Here is a 20,630-nt window from a genome sequence, read left to right as displayed (position 1 = left end):
TTATCAGACGATGGTATTCTAATGGGTTTCCTGTGCTAGGCGCGCAGTGACCTCTGGGGCGTGTTGTTGCCAAGATGGCGCAGTCTCTTTCGGAAGAGGAGTTCGCTCGAATACAGGTTGACTTTCAGAAACATGTTATACCTCGATTCTTAAATCACAGCTTCTCTTGCCTGCGTGTGGAGTGTCATAGTAAAGTTTCTTATTTTCACAGGAGCAAATAATCGATCTGCGAACCAAGAATTACGAATTAGAAGCAGCATCGCAGAGGCACCTGACTGGTCAGTGCCACTCTAGTTAACTTACTACTCACTTATATAAAACAGCTTTATATTCATTCTAGATGTTGTTCCTTCTTTTAAATTGACGCTCTCAGTTTTTGTCTAAGGCCTGCAAATTCTTAGAAATTATACGCAAAGTACAAATTATATGTACATCTCATCAAACGCGTATTGATTTTTAGTGTCTTATTAGTGTCATGATCAGATGATTGGAAATCATCAAAACTAAAAGTAGAGTTGACCTTTTTCACACTGATTACCATTTTTTTAATTACTTACTCAACTTTTTGCTCGTATTACTTATAAAATTTTTCGCTGCCATTAAGCTGGTTTTAAAGTTGAAATAATTCTAATCTTAATGTTAAGATTTCTTCTTGCTTCTTAGAACTCAAGGAAGTCCAGGATAAACTGGTGAATCATGAGAAAGAACTACAGAAAGCCAATAAGGCAAGGAAATTGTTTCTCGTTTTTATGCTTTCCTGTCTATGAAACTGCTTTCTTATGCTTATTCTATCTTTATGTTGATGATAGATTATAAACAAAAGCAAGAGCAAAAAGGTAAGAAAATACAATTTTTTAACTATTTAATGATAAAAAATGATAGTAATTTTAGATCTCTTTCAGGAGTATGCCATTCTTTTAGAAGAAAATGAGAGTTTTCAGAATCAGTTTCAGGTAAAGTGGTATTACATGTTTTTCTTTCTTCTTTAACCAGGGCCACACAAAATGAACATTTAGATCTTCCTTCTCAGGCCCAAGAGGAAAATTTCAAACTCCAGAACCAGACATTGCTAGAGGAAATCATTAAAGTAAGAAGTAGAACACATGTGTGATGGATCATGAGAAAACCAAACATGGCTTCATGTGCATACAGTTTTAATCCATTTAGCGAGTGCAAAGTTTCTGTTACGCGAGTGCGAACTTACCTTAATAGCAAGAGTAAGTTTTCTGTTACACGCATGCAATCTTTCCGTTTAGCAAGAGCAAGCTTTCCGTTATGTGAGTGCTAGCTTACAAAGTCAATCGAAGTTGTACAACTCTTACAATTGCAACTCTTTATTGAGTCAATGGCTCCCCGTTATTCAAAAGTTTTAGCTTCCGCGCATACTTTGCACATTAGTAGAAAGAACTACTTCTGATCAATGATGGTTTTTTTTTAGAGTCTCTCAAAGTTATGGCTCCCCTCTGTTCAAAATTTCTGCTCAAAAGTTTGCACATTCGTAACAAATCTTTGTCGAATAATGGCTCCCCACTGTTCAAAAGTTTTGGCTTTCACACATTCTTAGAAAGGTTTGTTGTTAAAAAGAAAGCCTCGATCGACGCTATTCGAAGCACTCATGCTTGTCAAGAAAGTCATCAAGCATAATTGTTCTTACAACGAGCATACATTAAATTTATCGAAAGTTTGGAGTTGTCTGATGCTCAAATTCCATGTGAGCGCGAGCTTGATGTCTAGGGGTCTAGGGGCTTTCCATTAAGCGAGCCCGAACTTACCGTTTTAGGTTTAGGGTGCTTTCCGTTTCGCGAGCGTGAACTTTCCGTTATGGGTTTAGGTGCTTTCTGTAAAGTGAGCACAAACATTCTGTTTCGCTATCACGAGCTTTCTGTTTATATTCTGCGGAACGGCAAACTTGGGCATTCTCATGAATGGTCACAAGTTATGTGAGTCTTTCCTAAATCATTTCTCATGTCTGTGATGGCAGATGGCCATGTCACTGAAAAAAATAGATAACTTGGGAAAATTTTGTTACAAAATAAGTCGTACCATACAGGGTCGTACGCAGGCTATAGGCCTGCAGTCACTGGACTGCCAAAAAAAATTACTTGCATAACAAGGGAAAAATCAAATGTTTACTCATCCATTTTTATGTACGTAGTTTTATGATGAGGATAAAAACTATAATTTTCTTAATCATGGTAGTGTACAGATTATTTCCAAACCTATTATTATGTTGTTCAGTGCCACACGACGACTGAAGTCCTATTTCAGATCGAGGATGACAGAGGATCATGTAATATTCTCAAGAGTCTGACACATTGACGCCCATTTCAAACCCAAAAGCAAGAGCTATGAAATCTTCACGAGGATGTGGGATGAGGGGCCACGCCCTAATTGAGCTTCTGAATGCTTTGACTGCAACTTGTTAAAATCCTGTGTATGCCCTTGCCATTCACAAAAAAAGTCATACCATACTATCTATCTATCTGTTCGTCGGTCCGTCCGTCTGTCTGTCTGTCTTTTTGAAAAGGTGGCGTGATACAACGGATTCGACAGTAAAGACTCCATCCTTCCAACGAACTAAAATACACCAGCTAATTCAAGCACGTGACTAAGAAACTTTCAATCAAATTTCGTTATCATTAGGTATTAAACTTTCAATCGTGGGTGGTTATTTTAATTTTCTTGCAAATCAACCGATTTATTCTCAATGATGAACATTAACAAAGGAGTGGGTGATCAACATCTTTAAAACGCAAGCATAACACTAACTGTCTCTTATTTAATCACTTTTATTTTTGTGCAATCAAAATTTTAGATTGATATTTGCAACGAGTTATCTTTGTTTCAATGCAAACCTTGTGCGGAAAGCGTGACATTACATGTGTATATCATTCAAAGTGGACTGGTGTATTCTATAGCTCAATCAAGATAACAGTGCACTCCAGAAAGAGAATGAGCGGCTGCAGTCCTCGGAATCCTCAGAGCCTGGGGATAATGCAGAGATTAGAAGGCTAAGGGCAGAGAGTGCAGCTCTGCAGAAGAGTCTTGCAAGTAAGCAGTAGTATAGAAATGTTATAATGAAGAAAGCAGTAGTATATAAATGTTATATTGAAGAAAGCAGTAGTATATAAATGTTTTAATGAAGAAAGCAGTAGTATAGAAATGTTATATTGAAGAAAGCAGTAGTATATAAATGTTTTAATGAAGAAAGCAGTAGTATAGAAATGTTATTATATTGGCTTACTCAAGTTTGAATAATATACATTTTAAACTGAAAAGTATTATTTCAATCTATTTTAATCCTGCTCAAATAGAAAAGAACAACAGCTTATATCCCAACATTTTTAACTGTGCAACAACAACTTGTATTGTTAACAAAAAAAATATTGTCATTGTGTATCTACAGTATCATAGTGAGATATTTCAATTTGGTTAGCAAAACTGTCGTAAAATTGTTTGGATAGAGCAATTTTCATTCAGTGGCTTTGAAGCATCTTTTATAAAAAAAAAGGATCTGTTCAGGAACAGACTTGGAAAATTCACTTTGGATGATACTTGGAAAATTCACTTTGGATGATAATTTGCAGCTTGCATATGGGTGTTTATACATTGGTTGGTTGATGTTGTGACAGTAAGGCACTTACAAAGATTGGTGAGAAAATTATGCTTCACAGTCTTTGTAGGGAAAAAAAGCTGACATTTTGGCGAAATACTTGTTTTATTTTGAAACAAATTATCAGTTCTTTTATATACATTTAGATCTACTGTTTGGTGTCACAAATAATATACAGGACACAAATAAAAACGCATTTTTCTTCTATTTGTCTTGAACTTCCATTATATGATGTGAATAAAGCTGTTATGTGTTGTCTTAGATGCCCAAGAAAAACATCACCAAGAACTTGCAGAGCTACAACAAAAGATTCGCTCCTCATCATTTCTAAAAGAGCCTGCTGCATCAGAAGAACAAACAAATGGAAAGGCTGTTAGCCAGCATGAACAACCTTCCAGCCAGTACAAGACTGTTTCACAAGTACGTCAGATCTTACAAGGTGAACTGGATGAATTCAGGGAATTAGTATTGCAGTCAATGGAGACAGACCGTAGTGAGGTGAGGGGGAATGATGACAGCCGTGGAAATGAGCTGAATTCAGGTGCAGAACCTTTAGTCGATCATGAAGGTGACATCCAAGATGCTAAAGACAAGGATGGCCGAGTTGTTATAACTGAACAAGTTGATGTGTTGAGAGGCAAACTTGAGGACATGCTGGTCCCTCTTCTTTCATTGTCATCTTCAAGTGGTAACACTTCATTTTCTAGATTATTTATCTGTAATAATGAAAGAATTCTGAGTCATAAAGTGGTTGTTTTTGACAGGTTCTATAGTAGAAGAACAAAACAGTGGAATGGTTACATCAGAGCTTTTACTTGAGGTATAGTAGCAGACAAAACAGTGAGACTTTTCCCCTTTGAACCTGTCTTGACAGTACAATTGAATGCCAGGTTTTGTGGGTATAAGTCTTAGAATAGCGGTATCAGGAACGATCGTCCCAGGGTACCGATACCCCAATCACACTGAGAACAATGGCCCCACTCAGATAGAACCATGTACTCGGCATGGTTCTGATAATACCACAAGTGTAGAGATGGAAGAGACCCTCCCTTCAAAGTTTTTTTTTTAATTTTGTTTTCGTTTAGTGATCGAAACAGACTTTTTACGGACTTCGGAGTCGTTATCAAAAAATAACTTCATACCTAGAAACAAAGATTGAAAGGAATAAAACTATAATGTATAAAGAACACTATTTAGTGTAAGAATTATTACGATGTTTATTCGCGTTATTTACTGCCGAAATTCGGCCTGATAACAGCAGTATTCTGCTACTGCGTCTTCACAAACAAACAAGTATCTTATCGTTGCGTCGGCTAAATTGTGTGGTTTAGGGTTCGTATCCAAATCACATACCCATATAAACTCCTAATAAAGATAGAACACCATTTCAGCTCTCTTTTAGCGTGAGTATTATTCCTCTACGATGTCTATTAGCATATAACAGCGGTATTCTGCTACCGCGTTCTTCTGGGGCGATCATACTGTAATTCACTTTCGGCAGTTTTGTTTTGGATACAGGCATTTAAATTCACAGTTGCTTGATCAAAATAACTACTGTGATCGAGAATATTCGCTGCTTCGAAAGACGAAAAAAAAAACATACTGTTATCGAAAAGTAAATATTGAAATTCGCAGTTACTTGATAAAAATAACTACCGTGGTCGAGAATATTCGCTTTTGCCTGACTTTTTTGCTGGAATGACAAACATTTCTAGGGGCGATTGTTCTCTGAGTGGGGGGATCATTCTCAACTATGATGGGGCGATGATACTCTGGGGGCGATCGTACCGTAATTCAGAATAGCACACTGATAAAGTGCAGTTGCTCCATTACAAAAAAACCTGATAGAACACCCTTGTGTCCCTCTAGGCTGAGACAAAATGCTTTGCGCTGGAATCCCATATTAAGGAAATGTCTTGTAAGTTATATTTCATCATCATTATTATTATTTGATTGTTTGTTGTAATTAACTGTATTGTTTTAAAATTCCATTTAAATAAACAGCTTTACAACTTCGCTTGGACACTGAACATGAAGAGAAACGTCTGCTTCAAGAGCAGTTCAAGCAAGCAGAGGTATGAGACAAAAATTCTTCAACTTTCTATGATTGAGAAATGTTCTTGGGAAGGGGTGATTAAAATTTATTATTACCTGTTTATGTAACAATGTTGATGCTGATCAACTCAACTTTTCAACAGGAAACTAGCAAGGATGAAATTAATCAATTGAAAGATGAAATTGCTAAGGTAATTACATCTTGTGTAAATACTGTAAGCCTGGTCCCTGCCGTTTACAGGATGCAATTAATCAATTAAATGATGAAATTGCCAAGATAATTACTGTACGTCCCTTGTAGATACTGCAAGTCTGCCCCCTGCCGTGTACAGGATGCAATTAATCAATAAAAAAAAATTAATTGCCAAGATAATTACTGTACGTCCCTTGTAAGTTTCTCCACTCTCACGTTTATCCTTTTATCTACTGCAACAGTTGTCTGACAAAATTAAGAAGAAACAAGAAAGGTACAAAATAGTTTTAACCCTATTTTGTTTTTGTACCACACCAATGTTGTGCATGTGTTCACCTTAAAAGTTTCCCTTCCTTTTAGTTACCTACAATTGCAAGATGAAAAGGAGAAGTTATACTCTGAAAACAAGTGAGTTATCTTTTCTCTGTCAGACTGTTTGTACTACCCTGGAACTAAACTGCTTGTGGTGATGGCTGTTTTTACACTTTTTTTTCAAAGAAAAGCTGTTGAAGATATCAAGTCCAAAAAAGAGAACGAGATCAGAGTAAGTGTTAGCGTCTGGCTCACAGTGTACTTGCTTGATATTCAGAAGCATACAGTAGAGTCTGCCAAGCTCTCCTTCATATCTGATACACTTCTTCATGTTCTTGATCTCAAGGTCACGTTTGTCTCTGTTTAAGAAAAAGTTCAACGTTTCTGCAAGCAGCTTGATGCTGGTCGAGCGCTACGAATAAATTAATAATTAATACGTGACCATTTTTATGCCATATCATCTAATATTACGCCATGCACTGGGAAAAAGAGCATTTTTATGCTTGACTAGTTTTCTTGTAGATGCACGGAGGCCAAAAATAGGAACTGTAATTAAAAGCAAATATAAACTGATTTTGATTAATTCAAAGGTTATTAAAAATCAATTTTGTTCAATGAAATATGTTCTATTTTTACTTTAGATTCTTTCAGAGCAGCTGACTAAACTCCAGGAGGAGATGGGAATTGCCAATCAGGTAAGGTCTTCAGAGTAACGAGAAAGGGCTCAAAGTACCAGGCACACCTATGGTATTTTTTTCATTCCTCATTGGTTGCAAACTGTGACACTGAGATGTTATATCATCTCAGAATAATCATCTCAAATTTAAGTTTTGTACGTTATCTACCAAATTCATAAAAAATGTTTCTATACTGTAGCTTTCTCAACTCAGCTGATAGAAATGGATGCTTTTGTTGCTGTTGGTATTTTTCCAGGGTGACAGGGACCCTTCAACGCGTAGTATTACAGCGTTGGTTGATTGAAATTATTTCCTTTCTGATACCCTTTAGAGATATTTTGAACTCCAGGAAGATAGCAGTGTTACAATCAAAGACTTGCAGAACTCCCTTGTCAATTATCAGAGTCAGGTATTGTTTTCATGTGTCAGTGGATTTTTTTTTAATTATGGTACCATCACTCTCACAGATTATGTTTTTAATTTAAAAATGTAGCACTATTAATTTTATTTGTTCTATTCCTTCCCACTGTATTCTAGGTTAAAGATTTATACGTCTATGTATTTATATCCATCATTGACAGTTCTAGAGATCTGTTCGTCTCTCATGTAGGTGTCAACTAGTGCTGAGGTCACTGAGCAGGTTGTGCAACAGCTAAGGTATAATCCCAGTAAAAATGCTGCATTTTATATTACAATATAGTATAATGTTATGATATGTGTTTTATGTCATGGCTTATGATTGTATGACTGGCCTTGCAGACAGGAAAAACAAGCTTTGGCAAAGGAGTTTGAGGCTGCTAAGGAGGTAAAAGCAGCCTTAAATAATATCATTATCATTAAATCATTATCATTATCATTAAATCTAGTGATGATTTAATTTGACATTCATCAAAATATTTTTTCGGTAGAAACTATTGATAAGTGGCCAGGAAGCAGAGGAGACGGTGGTGAGTATGATGTTACATTGAAACTGATTCAAACAATTTACTTCAGAAGCTGTTTTGTCACATTTAGGATTTGATCTCTAAACTGGAAGAGCGCCTTCAACACAGCGAAACATCAACAGCGCAACTGACAATAGAGACAGAAGAGCTGCGGGAACAACTTAAGGTACAGGGGTGTGGAATAATAATGGGAAACTGAAGGTACACAGAAGTGTAGAATGATAACAGACAACTGAAGGTACACAGAAGTATAGAATGATAACATACAAATGAAGGTACACAGAAGTGTAGAATAATAACAGACAACTGAAGTTTCACAGAAGTGTAGAATTATAATAGACAAATAAAGGTACTCAGAGTGTAGAATTATAACAGACAAATAAAGGTACACAGAAGTGTAGAATGATAACATACAAATGAAGTAGTATTTTATCAATTTTGTTTTACTATTTTTGATTAGGAGCAACATTCAGCAGTGGATGGATGGAACACACAGATCCAGCAACTAACTGATGAACGGGACAATCTAGCCCAGCAATATGAAGAGGCTGCAAAGGTATGTCACTGAGTGCAGTTATTGAATTGTAACAATACCATCCACTCATTGTTGACATACACACCTATCATTTTGTGTTGAGTGCACATAATTTAATTGTAACAATACAATCCACTCATGGTTGACATACACACCATATCATTTTGTGTTGAGTGAAGTTATTGAAGTGTATCAATACAATCCACTCATGGTTGGCGTACACACCATATCATTTTGTGTTGAGTGCACGTATTGAAGTGTATCAATACAATCCACTCATGGTTGACCTACACACCATATCATTTTGTGTTGAGTGCACGTATTGAAGTGTAACAATACAATCCACTCATTGTTGACATACACACCATATCATTTTGTGTTGAGTGCACATAATTTAATTGTAACAATACAATCCACTCATGGTTGACATACACACCATATCATTTTGTGTTGAGTGAAGTTATTGAGAAGTGTATCAATACAATCCACTCATGGTTGGCGTACACACCATATCATTTTGTGTTGAGTGCACGTATTGAAGTGTATCAATACAATCCACTCATGGTTGACCTACACACCATATCATTTTATGTTGAGTGCACGTATTGAAGTGTAACAATACATTCCACTCATGGTTGACATACACACCATATCATTTTGTGTTGAGTGAAGTTATTGAAGTGTATCAATACAATCCACTCATGGTTGGCGTACACACCATATCATTTTGTGTTGAGTGCACGTATTGAAGTGTATCAATACATTTCACTCATGGTTGGCGTACACACCATATGTGTTGAGTGTACGTATTGAAGTGTAACAATACATTCCACTCATGGTTGACATACACACCATATCATTTTGTGTTGAGTGCACGTATTGAAGTGTATCAATACAATCCACTCATGGTTGACCTACACACCATATCATTTTGTGTTGAGTGCATGTATTGAAGTGTAACAATACATTCCACTCATGGTTGACCTACACACCATATCATTTTGTGTTGAGTGAAGGTATTGAAGTGTAACAATACAATCCACTCATGGTTGACCTACACACCATGTCATTTTGTGTTGAGTGTACGTATTGAAGTGTAACAATACATTCCACTAATGGTTGACCGACACACCATATGTGTTGAGTGAAGGTATTGAAGTGTAACAATACAATCCACTCATGGTTGACCTACACACCATGTCATTTTATGTTGAGTGTACGTATTGAAGTGTAACAATACATTTCACTCATGGTTGGCGTACACACCATATGTGTTGAGTGCACGTATTGAAGTGTAACAATACAATCCACTCATGGTTGACCTACACACCATGTCATTTTGTGTTGAGTGTACGTATTGAAGTGTAACAATACATTTCACTCATGGTTGGCGTACACACCATATGTGTTGAGTGCACGTATTGAAGTGTAACAATACATTCCACTCATGGTTGACCTACACACCATGTCATTTTGTGTTGAGTGTACGTATTGAAGTGTAACAATACATTTCACTCATGGTTGGCGTACACACCATATGTGTTGAGTGCACGTATTGAAGTGTAACAATACATTCCACTCATGGTTGACCTACACACCATGTCATTTTTAGAAAGCTCTAACGACCTCTGTAAAAAGACTGCCACAAATTTTTTTCCCTTGTCCAGATTGCAGAGAAGCGGAAAAGCATGCTTGATCAAATAGCAATAGAACGACAAGAGATAGAGACTGCTCATCGGGAAGCAGTAGAGAGAATCCAAGAGGAACATAGGGTAGGCATTACTTAACTTGGTGTACACCAGAGATATATGGGACTAGTCATAGTGCATGGTAAGTGTTACATGAAGTGGTGTACACCAGAGATATAGGAGACTAGTCATAGTGCATGGTAAGTGTTACATGAACAGTGATGTACACCAGAGATATATGGGACTAGTCATAGTGCATGGTAAGTGTTACATGAAGTGGTGTACACCAGAGATATATGGGACTAGTCATAGTGCATGGTAAGTGTTACATGAAGTGATGTACACCAGAGATATATGGGACTAGTCATAGTGCATGGTAAGTGTTACATGAAGTGGTGTACACCAGAGATATATGGGACTAGTCATAGTGCATGGTAAGTGTTACATGAACTGGTGTACACCAGAGATATATGAGACTAGTCATAGTTCATAGAATTTTCCAATGAAGCGGTGTACACCAGAGATATGTATAGGGGACAAGTCATAGTGCATGGTAATTGTTACATGAAGTGATGTACACCAGAGATATATAAGACTAGTCAAAGTGCATGGTAAGTGTTACATGAACAGTGATGTACACCAGAGATATATGGGACAAGTCATAGTGCATGGTAAGTGTTACATGAACTGGTGTACACCAGAGATATAGGAGACAAGTCATAGTGCATGGTAAGTGTTACATGAAGTGGTGTACACCAGAGATATATGGGACTAGTCATAGTGCATGGTAATTGTTACATGAAGTGATGTACACCAGAGATATATGGGACTAGTCATAGTGCATGGTAAGTGTTACATGAAGTGGTGTACACCAGAGATATATGGGACTAGTCATAGTGCATGGTAAGTGTTACATGAAGTGATGTACACCAGAGATATATGAGACTAGTCATAGTGCATGGTAAGTGTTACATGAAGTGGTGTACACCAGAGATATATGGGACAAGTCATAGTGCATGGTAAGTGTTACATGAAGTGATGTACACCAGAGATATAGGAGACTAGTCATAGTGCATGGTAAGTGTTACATGAACAGTGATGTACACCAGAGATATAGGAGACTAGTCATAGTGCATGGTAAGTGTTACATGAAGTGAGGTACACCAGAGATATAGGAGACTAGTCATAGTGCATGGTAAGTGTTACATGAACAGTGATGTACACCAGAGATATAGGAGACTAGTCATAGTGCATGGTAAGTGTTACGTGAACTGGTGTACACCAGAAATATAGAAGATATAGTGCCTGGTGCACACTAGTGACATAACGACATAATGACATACGCACATGCTTTCTTCTGTTCATATATTCAAGTGTGAATGGTTTGACATTTTTACATAACGACATGAACATAACAACATAAGAGAAAAACATGTTTTTTTCTTTTATGTCATTATGTCCATGTCGTTATGTCGGGCTTAAAAGAGTGCACACGCTTATGTTATGTCGTTATGTCACTAGTATGCACTAGGCTTAAGTGTTACAAGAAGTGGTGTTTAGAAAGCTGGCTAAGATAACCACAATACTGTACATAGGCCACATGTGATGATCGCCATGGATAGTGAAGATAAACCTCAAAAAACAAACAAAACTTTGCTTATTATTTTATTTTTTACAATACAGAAATCAATATCTGAGCTGAGGGAACAGATAACTGGAGAAAAGGTAGGCCTATAGTGCTTTTCACACTTCTCTTAACACATGGCATGGCTGTAATCTTAGATAAGGCAGTCAGCCTTAGCGCTTTGGTACAAGGGACTTCAACCAGGCTGGACAATTTTGTCACTGTGTGTTTCCAAAGTTAGTTATATTAAATGTGTGTGTAGTTCAGTTATGTAATTCAGTTTTACCTGCTAAGTGGTGAATAAACTATTATTCTTATTATTATTATCAGTGCTTACCATTTTCTGTTCTGTTACCAGAAACTACGCAAGGAAGTGGAGGACTTACATCAAAAACTCAACGAAAACAAAAGCCTTCTGCAGTCTGTGGAGAGCAAGAGCGGCTGGTTTGAGCGTCGTCTGGCTGAAACTGAGGTGGGCAAGATAGAGGTTGAACCCACTCCCTGTTGTGCTATGATCCATGATCCACACTTTTGCTGTTGTACTAGGATCCATAATCCACTCCCTTGCTGGGGTCCATGACCCACTCCCTTGCTGGGGTCCATGATCTACTCCCTTGCTGGGGTCCATGATCCACTCCCTTGCTGTGGCTCTATGATCTGTGATCTACTCCCTTGCTGTGGCTCTATGATCTGTGATCCATTCACTTGCTGTGGCGCTATGATCTGTGATCCACTTCCTTGCTGTGGTGCTATGATCCACTCCCTTGCTGGGGTCCATGATCCACTCCCTTGCTGGGGTCCATGATCCACTCCCTTGCTGGGGTCCATGATCCACTTCCTTGCTGCGGCTCTATGATCTGTGATCCACTTCCTTGCTGTGGCTCTATGATCTGTGATCCATTCCCTTGCTGTGGCGCTATGATCTGTGATCCACTCCCTTGCTGGGGTCCATGATCCACTCCCTTGCTGGGGTCCATGATCCACTCCCTTGCTGGGGTCCATGATCTACTCCCTTGCTGGGGTCCATGATCTACTCCCTTGCTGGGGTCCATGATCCACTCCCTTGCTGGGGTCCATGATCCACTCCCTTGCTGGGGTCCATGATCCACTCCTTTGCTGGGGTCCATGATCTACTCCCTTGCTGGGGTCCATGATCCACTCCCTTGCTGGGGTCCATGATCCACTCCCTTGCTGGGGTCCATGATCCACTCCCTTGCTGGGGTCCATGATCCACTCCCTTGCTGGGGTCCATGATCTACTCCCTTGCTGGGGTCCATGATCTACTCCCTTGCTGGGGTCCATGATCCACTCCCTTGCTGGGGTCCATGATCCACTCCCTTGCTGGGGTCCATGATCCACTCCCTTGCTGGGGTCCATGATCCACTCCCTTGCTGGGGTCCATGATTCACTCCCTTGCTGGGGTCCATGATCCACTCCCTTGCTGGGGTCCATGATCTACTCCCTTGCTGGGGTCCATGATCCACTCCCTTGCTGGGGTCCATGATCCACTCCCTTGCTGGGGTCCATGATCCACTCCCTTGCTGGGGTCCATGATCTACTCCCTCGCTGGGGTCCATGACCCACTCCCTTGCTGGGGTCCATGATCTACTCCCTTGCGGTGGCTCTATGATCTGTGATCCTCTTCCCTTGCTGTGGCCCTATGATCTGTGATCCACTTCCCTTGCTGTGGCCCTATGATCTGTGATCCACTTCCCTTGCTGTGGTGCTATGATCTGTGATTCATCCCCTTGCTGTGGCCCTATGATCTGTGATCCACTCCCTTGCTGTGGTGCTATGATCTGTGATCCACTCCCTTGCTGTGGTGCTATGATCTGTGATCCACTTCCCTTGCTGTGGCGCTATGATCTGTGATCCACTTCCCTTGCTGTGGTGCTATGATCTGTGATCCACTTCCCTTGCTGTGGTGCTATGATCTGCGATCTACTCCCTTGCTGTGGCGCTATGATCTACTGTGATATGTGATCTAACTTATTTCAAACACCATCATCAAAATTAAGCACCTGAGACCATGGATCCACGTTGAGACATTGCTATTGTTGTGTTTCTAGGAGACATTGCTATTGTTGTGTTTCTAGGAGACATTGCTATTGTTGTGTTTCTAGGAGACATTGCTATTGTTGTGTTTCTAGGAGACCTTGCTATTGTTGTGTTTCTAGGAGACATTGCTATTGTTGTGTTTCTGGGAGTCATTGCTATTGTTGTTTTTCTAGGAGACATTTCTATTGTTGTGTTTCTAGGAGACATTGCTATTGTTGTGTTTCTAGGAGACATTGCTATTGTTGTGTTTCTGGGAGTCATTGCTATTGTTGTGTTTCTAGGAGACATTTCTATTGTTGTGTTTCTAGGAGACATTGCTATTGTTGTGTTTCTAGGAGACATTTCTATTGTTGTGTTTCTAGGAGACATTTCTATTGTTGAGTTTCTAGGAGACATTTCTATTGTTGTGTTTCTAGGAGACATTGCTATTGTTGTGTTTCTAGGAGACATTGCTATTGTTGTGTTTCTAGGAGACATTGCTATTGTTGTGTTTCTGGGAGACATTGCTATTGTTGTGTTTCTAGGAGACATTGCTATTGTTGTGTTTCTAGGAGTCATTGCTATTGTTGTGTTTCTAGGAGACATTGCTATTGTTGTGTTTCTAGGAGTCATTGCTATTGTTGTGTTTCTAGGAGACATTTCTATTGTGGTGTTTCTAGGAGACATTGCTATTCTTGTGTTTCTAGGAGACATTGCTATTGTTGTGTTTCTAGGAAACGTTAAAGGCAGAGCAGGAACAGCATTCGCAGGCTTTAGAGTCATGTAAGAAAGAACACGAGCAACAAATAGCCGCCTTGAATGAAGAGAGGGACTCATTGGAAGAGGTGCTTGTGAATTACCGATCGCTTCTAAGCATGCGACTTTGCCTAGCCCGAGTATCAGACGCGTTTATTTTTCAAAAGTTGGAGAGTAAAAAAAACCTTTTTATCGCTGCCCGGTATAAACTGCAAATGGAACAATAAGAGAGCCTGGCACTCGGGCTAGACTTTGCCTTAAAAAGATCGTATATTAGTATGGTATATTACCTAATTCAAAGTAGTCGTTGGAAGGACTTTGGCGTTTCACCTATATTGCATCAGGAAATTAAAAGTAGATTTGGATAGCCTGACTATAAAAGAAGACTTGGATAGCCCCATAGTTCGTTCTACCCTAATAATGCGACCTTGTAGCGTATACTGGGCGGTTGTTTCTCATTGGGCGAGTTCTTATTTTCTTCTCTATCCCAACCTACTACCCCTATTGATTTTGTTGGATCTTTTTGTAGGAGTTGAACGGTGAGAAAACTAGCCTTCATGAAATGATTGAAAACCAGTCATCGGAGATGAGCAAACTGCGACAGGAGCTGAAAGACAAAGAGGTAGAGACACGAATCGCCAGCAAGAAAGGCGACCAGCTAGTCAAAGACCTCAAACGGCAGTTCAAGCTAGAGCGCAAGCGAGCCGATCAGCTCCAGCAGAAACTACAAGAGGCCCTCTCCGAGAACAGGGCTAAGCAGAGTGAGTAAAGCGCAAAGAACAAACACTCTAATTTCGGTACGTAGATGCCATAAATGGTAGTGCCATTTATCTTTTTGATTTATCAACCGATGAAAAACCGATCTTTCATATTTATTTTCGTAAGTCAACGGCATATACAGTTTTTATGTACCTGTATGCAGATGCTTCGCTTTGCATAGTGTCCAACTGAGGGTTGAATTTATTTGGAGTTTACCCCCCTGTGAAAACAGATCTATCTGATTTAGATATACTCCGTACTTTCCCATACTTTTGAATTAAAATACGTGTTATTTTCTCCCAGGTTTTGATGAGATGTTTAACGCATCTGGAGGATATCCCCGACGGAACAGTGGGTGAGTCATGGGTGTGGCAAGAGGCAGCTCAGACGTAAAACGATGAGGACATCTCTCAGTACATGTAAAGATATCAGAAAAACTCACATTATCTCTCATTTCAGGGACTCGTCTATCCTGAGCCATAATCGCAGCGACCTGGAGAGTCCTGACTACAGGGTAAGTACCTAATCGTAGTAACCCGGAGAGCCCTGACTACGGTTAAGTACCTAATCGTAGCGACCTGGAGAGCCCCGACTACAAGGTAAGTACCTAATCGTAGCGACCTGGAGAGCCCTGACTACGGGGTAAGTACCTAATCGTAGCGACCTGGAGAGCCCTGACTACTGGGTAAGTACCTAATCGTAGCGACCCGGAGAGCCCTGACTACGGGGTAGGTACCTAATCGTAGCGACCCGGAGAGCCCCGACTACAGGGTAAGTACTTAATCTGTCCCGTCCTCTGTGCCTTGATTTACTGACAATGACTTGGTTACCTTTTCCTTTACTTTGTCACTTTTTGATTGTTGTGATAGCAACATCTCGAGGTCTTCTGTGATTATAGGGTTGCTAGCGTTTCTTAAAGCTCCTCAATAAAACCAAATGCATATTTTGTTTTTGCCTGTTGGTCGTGCTGGTAGCGGCAAAGCCTTTATTGGTTGTTTTTAGATGTTTTCTGTTGGATTCTTCTGTCTTGTAGCCGCCTAGCCCTTCCTCGTCCACGGCTGGCCTGCTCAATGAAGACACCCTGGAGCTGATCGAGCGGCTCGCAGACGTACAGCAAGAAAAGTGGCTTCTAGAGGAGAAGGTCCGGTTGCTCTATCAAGAACATCATTCACGGCGCCAGCCGCCAAAAAAACGCAACCTTTTGTTCCGTTTTCAAAAAGATATGCGTCAACACGAAGCGCTTTTAGTTTGAGACGTCTCGCCTCCACAAAAACGCAGAAAGGATACGAAAACGATAGAAAGCTGTACAGCGCATGCGTGTGCCCAATATTTTGCTTGTTTACATCGCATGCAAAAAGTGAATCACGTCATAGTTTTCGTTAAGTTCGATTTTCGCGCTTCCACGCGGCACCGAAAGGTTATTGTTTTCAGATAGTTCCGTTGTCGGACATCGTTTTCGCGTTCACGTGTGTACGATACCCGTATCCGTACGAAAAAGGTTGCTTTTTAAGGCGGAAATAAATACGTGGGGACGGGCCTACGAATCTCTACGTATGGGTTGAGCTTAATACTATAATAGTAATCAAAATCGTGGCTGCTTGTTAAGGGAAGGTGACTGTGAACACATGGATACTTGCGCTATAGAAAAGCAACATATTCACTTATATTTATTTCTTCATTTGTTGTCTGAAGGTTCGCCATCTGGAGGAGACAGGAGGGGCGCTGGCAGATGACCTGGTACAGAAATCCGAAGTCATTCAAGCTTACGCCATGGAAACAAAAATAGGTGAAGCTAGGACAGAGAGATTCTAGTTATTTGTTATAGTGCAAGATCCAGTAGCACCATACATGCTTGGTTCCTAAAACTATCTAGTTTGGGATGGTAAAAGACTACAGACAAATTGACGTTGAAAAATATGTGGTCTTCGTAAGCGTTGTGGAAGAAAGGGAAATAAATCAAACATCGTTTAATGTTGTAGGCCTCTCTTTAAGGAGGAAACAGTTCTGTCTTCAGGGAGGTGTATAAATGTCTAACCTTGTTAGACAGCTTGGTTAGCCTTGAAAAAGGGGAAGAGGATAGCTTCTGTGAATTCTGACTGACACTTCTGTAAATACCCCCTTTTCTTGTTAAATATGTTTTCTTATTTTTTTTCTTCATGCACTCTACACTGCACTGACTCTATGCCCTGACTCTACATCCGACTCTACACCCCTGACTCTACGCCCTGACTCTACACCCCTGACTCTACACCCCTGACTCTACGACTCTGACTCTACGACCCTGACTCTATGACCCTGACTCTACGACCCTGACTCTACGACCCTGACTCTACGACCCTGACTCTACGACCCTGACTCTACGACCCTGACTCTACGACTCTGACTCTACACCCCTGACTCTACACCCCTGACTCTACGCCCTGACTCTACACCCCTGACTCTACACCCCTGACTCTACGACTCTGACTCTACATCCCTGACTCTACACCCCTGACTCTACACCCCTGACTCTACACCCCTGACTCTACGACTCTGACTCTACGACCCTGACTCTATGCCCTGACTCTACACCTCTGACTCTACGACTCTGACTCTACGACCCTGACTCTACGACCCTGACTCTACGACTCTGACTCTACGACCCTGACTCTACGACCCTGACTCTACGACCCTGACTTTACGACCCTGACTCTACGACCCTGACTCTACGACCCTGACTTTACGACCCTGACTCTACACACCTGACTCTACAACCCTGACTCTACACTCCTGACTCTACGACCCTGATTCGGGTATTCTGGCTGTGTTGTTTTAGGAGCTATTCGCGGCAGCCCAAAGCAAGACGCTTTGTCCAGCATTAAGGAGAAGGTGAAGGTTACCCTCCCGTTTGGCAAGTCCAAGATGGAGACCAAGAAGATTCAACTGATGCTAGAAGAGACCCTAATGAAGAATCTACAGCTACAAAAGGCGGGCTTTTCTAATATCTCTACATAACCCCCCCCCTGAACTAATGAAGAATCAACAGCTACAAAAGGGGGGCTTTTCTGATATCTCTACATTAACCCCCCCTGAACTAATTTAGAATCTACAGCCACAAAAGGTGCGCTTTTCTGATATCTCTACATAACCCCCCCCCCTCTCTGAACTAATGAAGAATCTACAGCCACAAAAGGTGGGCTTTTCTGATATCTCTACATAACCCCCCCCCCCCTGAACTAATGAAGAATCAACAGCTACAAAAGGGGGGCTTTTCTGATATCTCAACATTAACCCCCCCTGAACTAATTTAGAATCTACAGCCACAAAAGGTGGGCTTTTCTGATATCTCTACATTAACCCCCCCCCCCCCCGAACTAATGAAGAATCTACAGTCAAAATAAAGGAGGATTTTCTGATATCTCTACATCAAAACACTCCTGTACACCTTTTTTGATGTATGGGTAAATCTCTGTATACGAAATTGTAAGTTGCATGACCTCACGTCTTTTACCTTTCTGTTGACAAAGATCCCTTTTTCGCACTCACATAAGACCCTTGTATCTGGAAAATGGCCTAATCAAAGATCTTTAAAGATAGACTAAAAGTAAATATCTATCTTTGCAGGATATTGACAACTTATCGAAAGAGCTAGAAAGTTATAGACGCTTGGACTACGCTGGGTCAAAGGCACAGGCGCAAATAAATAATACTCCTTGCAATGCATCTGCAAAGCCTCAAGAAACCGCTGGAAGCACCTCAGCGCAGGCTCAAACAGACGTCACTACGGCGCATGCTGAGGAGACTTGTAGCGTCCATGAACCAGCTGACGAAGGTAAAACGCGGACAGAAGGACTTGATGATTCCAGGTAGCACCCACATGATAAAACGCAGACAGAAGGACTTAAATTACTCCAAGGAAAGCTAGCACCCAGATGGTGCAACACGCATTCGTTAATTTAATTCATAAGTGAACGCGTTCCCATGCAAAGTTTGTAGTTAAATTCCGATTACTTGAACGCGTTCCCATGCAAAGTTTGTAGTTAAATTCCGATTACTTGAACCCTCCCATTCCTTTCCCCGCATTGTCACCATTTTATTTCCGGAGGGCCGACGGAAACCTCAACCATTAAAAGACAAAAAAATCTATTAGAATCCGAGATATATAACAGGCCATCCGCTCTAGATTACCAGTCACATCCTCAGAGTAACTTCTAATAGACACACTTTTTTCACAATTTTTAAATATTTTTCGTGTTTTCCGTCAAAAATAATCGCTGATTGTTATGTAATCGACCGGAAGTAAACTGGTGATAATGCGGCTTTAAGTGCCCCCCCCCCCCCTCCCCATGGAACAGACGGGGATGATCGTCAGCAAAAATCAATTTTAAACCTAAGGCACTTTGGGTGTGGTCAACAGAAATTCTTACCCCTTAGAGGTAGCAAATTGGGTGTGGTCAAAGGTTGTTTTAACCCTAAGAGATAGCCAGTTGATCGAATTTTATACCCTAAGAGAAAGCAGAATCGGAAAAATCCTCCATCACCCCCTAAGAGATAGCAGTTTGTTGAAATTTTATACCCTAAAAGATAGGGCGGTCAACCCCGTCTACTTGGCTGGAGAGTCTCCCCCATCCCCCTGGGCTTCTTCCCAACCAAACCTATACAAAGGGGATTTCGCTTTATTGACAGGTTACTCACTTAACTGTTTGAATCTGCTTGAGAATAAGATAGATTTCACTTTTCAAAGAGATAGAGTTCACTTCCCAAAAATGGGAGTTTTCAAACTTCAAATATTATATTTAAAATAATGATTGGAATTGCGTATAAACAATATTTTGAAAGGAAAATGTAAATTGTATTATTTTATTATGAAAAATGAGCTCTCCTATCTTTCACGTTGCCGCATTTCCACGAGGTACGAATAGGGACCTTATACAAGAACGACGACAACAGCTAGGGTAACAAGATCGATAAAGATGCGTTGGCGCTTGGCGATCAATTATAATTTAATTGCAATGGAATAAGCAAAGCATTATAGTCAGAGACAGATAAAAATAAACTAAGGACATTATTTCTACAGTAGCGAACGTGGTTAGAGGAGTTTACAGTGCAAACGTCCGCATCCTCAATTGACCGTGAAAGTTCGAGTTTTCACGTCGTGGTTTTATGGAAAACGGCTGAAATGTATCAGACAGAACGCATTTTCACGTGCTACTAATGAATTTTGAATCAAATCCCATTGTTTTCTGCCGTCGTCCTCCACGTTGCCGTCGTCGTTGCTTAAGGTCCCTAATAACTAGTTTCTAGGCTCAATACTGTCCGGACCATTTTCAAGCAAGTTTTTAAAAAAATTATTGCATCACTTTTAAAGTGGATACAGCTGAAAGTATGCAGATAGATAGAAATAAATCATTAGTAGAAAGTGTAATTTTTAAACAAATAAATACTCGTACTTTGGTTA

The 20,630-nt window shown here is 40.3% G+C and overlaps 1 protein-coding gene across 1 annotated transcript; it reads left to right on the top strand.

Moving 5' to 3' along the window:
- Nucleotides 1-13: 13 nt before the first annotated feature.
- Nucleotides 14-20,630, top strand: LOC5505840 (GRIP1-associated protein 1). Its single transcript, XM_048724591.1, has 33 exons — nucleotides 14-116; nucleotides 212-278; nucleotides 664-725; nucleotides 810-836; nucleotides 903-953; nucleotides 1,031-1,087; nucleotides 2,919-3,051; nucleotides 3,876-4,301; nucleotides 4,378-4,433; nucleotides 5,483-5,531; nucleotides 5,618-5,688; nucleotides 5,812-5,859; nucleotides 6,104-6,135; nucleotides 6,222-6,269; nucleotides 6,360-6,405; nucleotides 6,815-6,868; nucleotides 7,182-7,259; nucleotides 7,461-7,507; nucleotides 7,610-7,655; nucleotides 7,759-7,797; nucleotides 7,865-7,960; nucleotides 8,255-8,350; nucleotides 9,997-10,101; nucleotides 11,701-11,742; nucleotides 12,000-12,113; nucleotides 14,413-14,523; nucleotides 14,964-15,195; nucleotides 15,497-15,548; nucleotides 15,653-15,707; nucleotides 16,227-16,334; nucleotides 16,886-16,979; nucleotides 18,009-18,160; nucleotides 18,797-20,630. The coding sequence occupies exons 1-33, from the start codon at nucleotides 75-77 to the stop codon at nucleotides 19,040-19,042; spliced, it is 2,982 nt and encodes a 993-aa protein (XP_048580548.1). The 5' UTR covers nucleotides 14-74; the 3' UTR covers nucleotides 19,043-20,630.

This window comes from Nematostella vectensis, chromosome 1, assembly GCF_932526225.1.
Source record: "Nematostella vectensis chromosome 1, jaNemVect1.1, whole genome shotgun sequence".
Classification (NCBI taxonomy): domain Eukaryota; kingdom Metazoa; phylum Cnidaria; class Anthozoa; order Actiniaria; family Edwardsiidae; genus Nematostella; species Nematostella vectensis.
This window is presented reverse-complemented; position numbering and strand designations above follow the sequence as displayed.